The sequence below is a fragment of the Neofelis nebulosa genome, chromosome 10, assembly GCF_028018385.1.
Source record: "Neofelis nebulosa isolate mNeoNeb1 chromosome 10, mNeoNeb1.pri, whole genome shotgun sequence".
NCBI classification, from domain to species: Eukaryota; Metazoa; Chordata; class Mammalia; order Carnivora; family Felidae; genus Neofelis; species Neofelis nebulosa.
This window is the reverse complement of record NC_080791.1, coordinates 61,794,912-61,804,012: the sequence shown is the minus strand read 5'-3', so window position 1 is coordinate 61,804,012 and position 9,101 is coordinate 61,794,912. Positions and strand designations below refer to the sequence as shown.

The window sequence follows — 9,101 nt, the reverse complement described above, 5'->3', positions numbered from 1 at the left end:
TGCTGCGAAGGCATAACTGCCTTCTGGACGTATAAAGAAGTCTTTGGGTTAAAACTAATGAGAACTTCATGCTGTCAACTCAGTGGTTGACAAGAGATGGCAAAGTAAGGGCTAAAACAAGCAAAACTGATAAAACATTTGTAAACTCATTGCCCAGATAGCTCTCTTTCCCCAGGTCTTACTTGATGATCTATCACAGAGTGACTTCGGATAGTCATAGACTACTTATTTCAATCCTTATGTTGTCCACTTTTCACAGATTTGGGAAAGAGCTCTGGTCTTGAGGCTGCCTCTTCCAGTCATGTTTCGGGTTACTAACTCCACTCAAGTCCCCTTCTTCTTCATCCTCATGGGCATCCCTGGCTTTGAGGTTTCCCATGGCTGGATTTCCATCCCCTTCTGTTGTCTCTACACGGTCTCCATTGTGGGCAATATCACCATCCTGGCTGTCATCAGGATAGAGCCCTCCCTACAAGAGCCCATGTACTTGTTCCTCTCTATTTTGGCTCTAACAGACCTGGGGCTTACCCTCACCACTTTGCCTACAGTCATGGGACTCCTCTGGTTTAATGCCTCAGAGATCAGCTTTGAGGCTTGTTTTGCCCAGTTCTTCTTCCTCCATGGATTCTCTTTTATGGAATCTTCCGTGTTGTTGGCCATGTCCTTTGACCGCTATGTGGCCATCTGCCACCCCCTCCATTATGTCTCCATCCTTACCAACCGGGTCATCAGCAGAATAGGGATAGCCATCATTTTCCGCTGTGTTCTGACTGTTCTTCCTGCATTATTCCTACTGAAACGGCTTCCATTTTGTGGCTCCCACCATCTCTCCCACTCCTACTGCCTTCATCAAGACATGATTCGCCTGGTGTGTGCTGATACCACTATCAATAATTGGTATGGATTTGCTATAGCTCTGGTCTTTACTACATTGGACCCCCTGCTCATTGTGGTCTCCTATGCACTCATTCTGAGAAGTGTCTTGAGAATCAGCTCCCAGGGTGAAAGTTTCCAGGCTCTCAATAACTGTCTGTCCCACATTCTGGCTGTTCTGGTCCTCTATGTGCCCTTGGTGGGACTTTCCATGACTCACCGCTTTGCCAAGCATGCCCCTCCAATTGTACATGTCATCCTGGCCAACATCTATCTACTAGCACCTCCTGTGATGAACCCTATTATCTATAGTATTAAAACAAAACAGATCCGTCAAAGAATTTTTCACCTCGTTTCTCATAGACAATTGCACTAGAGTGTTGAGAAGTAGGTTTTGGGTATTATCGCTTATAAAAGAGAACTTGGGTGAGGCACCTGGGTGGCTCAGTCAGTTGAGCGTCTGACTCTTGATTTTGGCTCCGATCATGATGCCAAGGTCATGGGATCGAGCCCTGATATGGGGCTCTGCACTGAGCATGGAGCCTGCTTGAGATTCTCTCTCTCCCCTCTGCCCTTCTCCCCTGCTCTCTTGCTCTCTCTAAAATAATTATTTTTAAAATTTAAAAAGAAAAAGAACTTGGGAAACTTGGAAAGTTTTTGGTTTGGGTGTCCAGTCGTGTATGAATCACGAAGCAGGAATTGAGGTACATATATTATTATGCTCCCTGAATTTGTAACTTAAACTAAGCTGAAACATCTACCCATTATGTAGCTGCCCCATTTACATGAGATTTTTGCCTGCCAAATTCCTCAAAGCTGTAATTCTTAGCTTCTTCTCTTTGCTTGAGTTTACTCATGAAATATTTAAATTCTTAATTCTATTTAACCAATAGTATTTTTATCTATCAGTTAACATGAGTTCATGTCTTCCCTGATTGTAACCATAGAGTCCTCTGTCAGACATATTTTTCACTGCTTCTGGCTTTATCATCTTCTGCTCTCTCTGGGTAAAAAGATTCTTTATAATTAAATCTCATCTCCCTGGATCACATTGTTTGGGAGGTGATAATATGATCAATGCTCCTGAAAGACTCTCTTAGGCTTTGGTGGAATGAGTCATTTACAATTTCTTCTAGCCTGATTGTTTTCATAAAAGGTTTATATCATTGGTTTTGGTCCCTGATGAAAATAATGTAGCTAAGAACAAATTCTTGCCATTGAACATGTTGAAAAAAGTGAGCAGGATATAACTGGAAAGTCAAGAGCTTTCCCAACATCTGTAGTTTTTATTGTGTTTATTACACACCTGAAATTTACAATAATTGTAATGCTTAGTCCACTATTCTGGACATGCAGATTATGCACTAATGCAATTCCAGACCTCCCTTTGAAGAGCCATGGGAGCTGTGAGTGAGCTGGGGGCTCCCTTGGGAGCAAAGGGCCCAAGTGAAGCTTGGGTTACTTGTGAGGTGTAATTGAAAGAGGGGCAGTTTCTCCTTGGCAAAATAAAACTTTGGGAAATGTGTGACTTCTTTCTAACTGCTGAGTAAGGACTAGGAAATGCCTTGTCTTTGTCAAGATGGCAGAATGCTTACATATATTTAAATGCATATATTGTGCCAGTGTCTCTATTCTGATGTACCAGGATGTCAGAAGAATTTTTTTCATTGTAACTTCAAAAACCTCTGTCAAGGGGCGTCTGGGTGGCTCAGTCGGTTAAGTGTCTGACTTCCGCTCAGGTCATGATCTCATGGTTCCTAAATTTGAGCCCCGTGTCAGGCTCTGTGCTGACAGGTCAGAGCCTAGACCCCACTTCTGATTTTGTGTCTCCCTCTTGCTCTGCCCCTTCCTCACTCATGCTCTGTCTCTCTGTCTCTCAAAAATGAATAAATGTTAAAAAAAAATCAGGGCACCTGTATGGTTCAGTTGGTTAAGTGTCCAACTTCAGCTTGGGTCATGATCTCAGGGTTCATGAGTTCAAGCCCCGCATTGGGCTCCATGCTGACAGCTCAGAGCCTGGAGCCTGCTTTGGATTCTGTGTCTCCCTCTCTCTCTGCCCCTCCCTGCTTGCACTCTGTCTCTTTCTCTCTCTCTCTCTCTCTCAAAAATAAATAAACATTAAAAAATTAAAAAAAAAAACACCGTGTGTTGAAAATGGTTTTATTCTAGCTAACAGTGAAATAACTAAGACTCAGGGTTACGTGACTTTGCAAGGTGCATGTGGCAGAGCTTCTCTTCCATCTGAGCTGTAAGGAGCCTTAAGGGACAGCCCTTTGCCCCGTTCCTAGAGGCTGTATCCTGGGTCTTTCACTATAGGGGCAGGAGGCAGTATTTGCAAAGCTTGGGAGGGGAATGGTTGGAGAGCAGAAGGCTTGCGCCTGAGAGATAAGACTCCAAGTCCAGGGAGGGGCTGAGCAATTGATTCCTGTTGTCTCATGGCTCAGATAGTACCCCCGCCTCAGACCTCTCAACCCTGCATGCATGGGGACTCCTGCCTGGGGACAGGTAAGGATGAGTCACTGATGAAGAATGATTTCCCTGAACTAGGGTCCCAGGGGAACACCCTGGTTTCCTTTGAGACCTCCCCTTGGGTTTCCTTTCTGACCCTCACCCGTCTCCCTGGCCCTCTCTCCTTTGTCTTCTACCTATCTTTCACTCATTTTCTTTCCTATCTGTTCCACCGACCTTCTCTTCCTACTGGAGGCTTGTCTCTCCTCATCTTGTCCACTTGGGCTCACCTCTAAGTCACTCGATCCTAAGCATAGAGCTGGACGAGCAACGTGTGTCCCTCAGGGGCCCTTGCGTCACCAGCCAGCCCTCACAAATAACTGATTGCCTGGCTCCTCCGTGGCTGGTTGACTGACCCTAAGTCCCTCTCTAACTGGCACTTGCTGGTGCTTCAACGTGTGTGATTCCCAGTGCTATTGATGAGCCTGGGCCCCCCTCTCCAGCTTACAGTCGTGCCTCTCTGGCCACAGTCAGGCTTTCACATCCCCTGAGAGGCAGGCAGAGACCCTCTAAGAATGGCTAGGGACATAATCTTCATCCTGCCTTCAAGCCAGTAGGTATGATAGTATACGACGTTAGATGAATGACATCTATGACACTGTTGAGAATGTCGTTTGAAGTGGAGGTGATATCTGCACCAAACCCTGATACTCAAAGGTTCTATCTAAAGATTTTTAAAAACATTACTGCATAATGTATCAGGTTGTGTTAAATTCACATGAGTGCATTTTATTGCAATGTTCAGCCCCACCAGTGTCTTAATGTACCCAGAATAGTGTGAAGACAGTAGTCCATCACACCTAGAGCCCTGTCAGGCGACAGGGTGACGTGTGTATCTCACTATGGTTTAATGTGTGAATATTCTTTATGGGAGAGCGTCTTTGGGGTAGTAAAACCATATCCATGGCTGTGTATAAAGGAGAAGAAATTTGCTGACTGGTACCGCAGAATACTGACTGGGTTGTTCTATCTCTATCTAAATGCATCTCTTCACAGTATTTTCTACCACATTCTTGATCTTATTCTTCCTTATTCCCCAAGGCGGGGGGTGGGTGGGTGGGTAAGATAATGCTGACAACTTATTGCTGGGATGGAACCAGCCTGGCATAGTTTTGTCTTTGGCATTACCCTACGCTCTAATTTCATGGTTTCCATAGCTGGTAAACACCAATGATACTCTAATAACACGGCTCTCAAGGCGCAGGACCTGTTACTCAGTGACCACCAGTCCTTCAGTTAGCTAGATACTTCCATGGACTTCTGATACATAGTAAAGACTTTATTTTCAATTGTGGCTCAGTTCCTGGCACTAATGAACTAAATGTCTATATAACTCCTTCCCAGATAAAAAAGAAATGTTCTGGGGCACCTGCGTGGCTCAGTTGGTTAAGTGTCTGACTCTTGATTTCGGCTCAGGTCATGATGTCTCATGGTTTGTGAGTTCAAGCCCCACATCGGGCTCTGCGCTGATAGTGCAGACCTGCTTGGGATTTTCCCTGTCTCCCTCTCTCCCTCTCTTGCTTTCCCTCCTCTGCTCACTCTTTCTCTCCTTCAAAGAATAAAAAGAAAAAAAAATTCCTTGTCAGATGTAATCAACTGTGGCTGGAATTCAAGGTTATTAAAAATACATCATTTTTGTAATTGGTTTTGAGTAGGCTGCTATGACAAGGAGGTGAAGAACCAGCCATAGCTTGAGAAACCCCCTTATAGACTCCTCTTCTGTATTTTTTTCCCTCTTTTTTCTCTCCTTGGGTATCCTGCAACTCTTAGGAAAACATGGAGACCCCAATGATTGAAAATTGTTCACTAAAAATCAACATTTCATATATCTACATTCAAAAGAAAATTCATCAATGGAAAGTTAGGGAAGTTGAGAAAGGTGTCCTATGAGGTTGGCCTCAGTGTACTCAGACAATGTGCCCGGGAAGGAACGGGCAGACCTTGTACACAGGAGACTTTGATTATTCACTTTCAGGAGTCTCCTGTCACATAGTGGTGTGCAAACAGCTTAGTGGGATGCCCCAAATACAGAAACTTCTATCTGTACCTCTACATGTAAACTGTCTATATATAATGATGCAGGATTAAAAAAAAAACAGAGAGACACAGGAACATCATCCACTCCTCGTTTATTATTCAATTTAATAAAGAACATCTTATTAAGCTCCTACTCTACTCAAAGCATTGTGCTTAAAGCTAGGTTACAGTGGTTTTCATAGTCCAGTAAGGGAGGAGGAAGAAGGAGGAAATTTCAAGTGTGGCAGGTGCTCCTAAATACGAAGGTATGCTCATCCATGTGCCTGATACACACACATGGCACATTACATAGCTTGTAAATTGCACCAGAGCATTTGCCAGAGTCCCACATTTGCACATTTGGCTTGCCTCCATATTACCCAAAATTCCAGGGATTCTGGGAAGTTCTTCTTTGGCGATCAAGGGCAAGGGAATGTGCAGAAGACAGAAGTTCATTTATATTTGGCCCTGATTTCATCAGTCTTTAGGGAAATAATCTTACTCTATACAGGTTGTCTGTATAAGGCTTATTGAACTCTGGCAAATGTATTCCTTCCTCTTCTTATATTGAATCTATAACTACCCTTCCTGCCACCATTAAGAATGAGACCTTATCTGAATCCCTCCTTACCCGATATGTGCGTGAAACATCCCTACAGCCTGCCATGAAACCCTTTTCAACACCCCAGGCCTTCTCCTGCTCTTAACACATGTGTTTCCTCTTTGTCTTTCTTCCTACATAATTACACACATATAACCTACCCTTTGTTACCTTGGTTTTGCACACGTGAGGAATACGTACCAAGTACCAATCAAGTCCAGTTCTACTCTGAATTAATTTCCTCTTGAGGCTCTGATTATATATAATTTCTGACTAGCACCTTTTCCTTTCATCGGGATCATCATAATAAAACTTCTTCCCCTAGATCAGGAATTGATTTACTTGCTGATGTGAATTCAGTTCACTACATAAAAATAGAGCATTCCTATTTTACTTGTGCAGTTGCCTTCTTGGTGTACTGTGTTCAATAGCAACCATTTGGAAATTAGCTCAGAAAGACTCTGCTTCACTGATGACAAGTTCTAGAAAAGGCAGGTGGTGCACACATGGGACACAACAGATAGAAGTTAATGGTTGCAAGGTTGTAAGGATGTCCAGTCCATATGAAAAAACAACCAAGAATGGAATCTGTGTTCAATTTATTGGACCATGCCACTCAGAGTCCATGAACCCAGAGTCACATCAGAGCTGCTGCAAGTTGAATGAGAGTTAAGTACAAAATGAATATCAATTGAGCTATGCTAAGCACCTTGCTCTGTGTTTAGTGCTTTACATGACTTATTTCCTTTCATCCTCGTGGGAAAAAAAAGGGGAGTGGCAGAAAAAAAACAGTTGTATCTGAAATACTTTTTTCTGGCATTTGTACATTTATTTTAATGTCTTCCTTAGAAATTTATGACTGTCAAATTATGTTTTTAATCTCTCAGTCCTTTTCCAGACAGGAGAAAGTAAATACCATGTTCTTGATGGGAACTGGAGAATACTACTGCGAATCTGCTTAGTTTTAATACTACAGATGACAGGGTTCATAAAAGAAGGGAAAGGAAGTAGATGTAGCTATTTGTGATGTGTACTAGATGGGGAACATTTCTTCCCAAATCGGTAGATGAATGTCAAACCAAAACAGTGACATAGAAGACCAAGATACAGCAGATGTGGGAGGCACATTTGTTGAGGGCCTTGGACTCCTCCTCTCCAGATGCAATACTCATGACAGTTTTGAGAATCAAAATATAGAAGCAAAAGATTATCAGGCAGTCCATTAGGACCATAGAAAATACCATCACAATAGGATATAGGCAATTGAAGGTGATGTCAGCACAGGCTAATTTGATGACATCCTGGTGGGGGCAGAATGCATGAGAGAGGAAATGGGATCTGCAATAGGAAAACCAATCGAGAGGGAATATTGGAGGCAAGATGACTGTAAATCCCTTCATGAAAACCCCCACTCCAATCTTTATCATTTGGGTGTCGGTAAGAATGGAAGTATATCTCAGTGGGTTGTGGATGGCAACAAACTGATCATAGGCCTTGGCAAGCAAAATCCCAGACTCTATGACAGAGAAAGTGTGGATGAAGCAGGCTTGGCAAAAGCAGGAGCCATGGCTGATTTCCCTATGATTTGTCCACATTGCACATAGCACTGTAGGCATTGTAACCAGGGTCATCCCGAGGTCTGTGGTTGCCAGCATGGCTAAGAAATAGTACATGGGCTCGTGGAGGTTATGGTCAACCCTGATGAGAAATAGGAGAATGCCATTGCCATGAAGTATGGCAATCTAGATGACAGATAACGGGATAGAGATCCAGTGGTGAGCCTTTTCCAGGCCCACGAAGCCGGTCAGCAGAAAGGGTGGGGCACTGGTGTTGAGTTCCATAATGGGCATTACAGTAGGATGAATCTTCTGTTTAGGAAAGACCACGTTAGGTCTTCAGACATTCTTCTTTAGCCACTTCTACTTTTTTACTTCCTGTAGCTCTTCCCTAAACTGTAGTGACTCCAGAGAAATAAAACATTCTTTCTTAGGAAAGCCTTAGAGATGGGGGGGGGAGGGGAAGTAATCCGATCAACAACTGCAAATCAGTGTTTAACATATGTTCCGGGCAATGTACTAGGCAGCATGGATATAGTAGTTTATGAGATAGAACTGGTTCTTGTCCTTATAGCTTGAAGTAGATTCAGAGGTCATATGTTTTCACTTATATGTGGATCTTGAGAAACTTAACAGAAGACCATGGGGGAGGGGAAGGGGGAAAATAGCTACAAACAGAGAGGGAGGCAGGCAAACCATTAGAGACTCTTAAATACAAAGAACAAACTGAGGGTAGATAGAGGGGTGGGGGAGAGGGGAAAATGGATGATGGGCATTGAGGAGGGCACTTGTGGGGATGAGCACTGGGTGTTGTATGTAAGCAAATTTGACAATAAATTATATTAAAAAATAGATTCAGAGAATGAAAGAGGAATAACAGCAATATGAAAATTATAATAGAAGATTTACAGAACTCTGTGGGAGTGTGGCTTACTTTATTAAATCTGGCAAGGTTTGGGCATGGTCAAAGAAAGCTTCCCAGAGCATGTAACATCTGACAGGTACATGGGAATCAGGTAAAAAGGAAGGGTATTTTCACCCTGAGGGAAAAGCAGAGGAGAAATTCCTGAGGCAAGAATGGGCTTGAAGAAATAATTTGTGCTCAATGCAGTTAGAGAACTCAAGATGCGAGTAACAAATGATTAGACTGTAGAGGTTTTATTGGTTTCAAAAAGTCATACCAAAGGGCTACCCTGGTGGCCTTCTTGCCACAAAGTAAAGCTCAAAAACATTTAAGCATCTATGCTTTGTAAATACTTCTATCAGTGTTGGGATAAGCTAGGACATGGGTAAATACCAGTATATCACCACGAGCATTAAGAAGAATATTCTAGAGTGAGTTCATCTCATATTTGTATGAAGCCTCTGAGACCTCCAGACTCACTTTCAGGTAATTCCTTAGCTGACATTCCAGCTCCTCCAATCTTTAGCCATGTAATTTGGGCAGACCCCTTCTACTCCCTCAGCCTGTGATCCTCCTCTGAAAAATAAATGAGAATTAAGTGTCCCTTGACCTGTGAGGACTAAATGCAGTATCATCCGGGAGT

General features: G+C 43.1%; 1 protein-coding gene and 1 pseudogene across 1 annotated transcript; one reads left to right on the top strand and one right to left on the bottom strand.

The window, feature by feature from the left end:
* The first annotated feature begins 301 nt into the window (after positions 1-301).
* LOC131488657 (olfactory receptor 51Q1-like) lies at positions 302-1,249 on the top strand. Its single transcript, XM_058690517.1, has one exon. It carries the CDS (start codon positions 302-304, stop codon positions 1,247-1,249), a length of 948 nt encoding a protein of 315 aa, XP_058546500.1.
* A 5,616-nt stretch (positions 1,250-6,865) lies between these two features.
* On the bottom strand, positions 6,866-7,839 carry LOC131486591 (olfactory receptor 51B6-like; annotated as a pseudogene).
* Positions 7,840-9,101: the final 1,262 nt, after the last annotated feature.

Bases quoted from the DNA above. Each gene is read 5' to 3' on its own strand.
- LOC131488657 (XM_058690517.1), top strand. From the start codon at position 302: ATGTTTCGGGTTACTAACTCCACTCAAGTCCCCTTCTTCTTCATCCTC.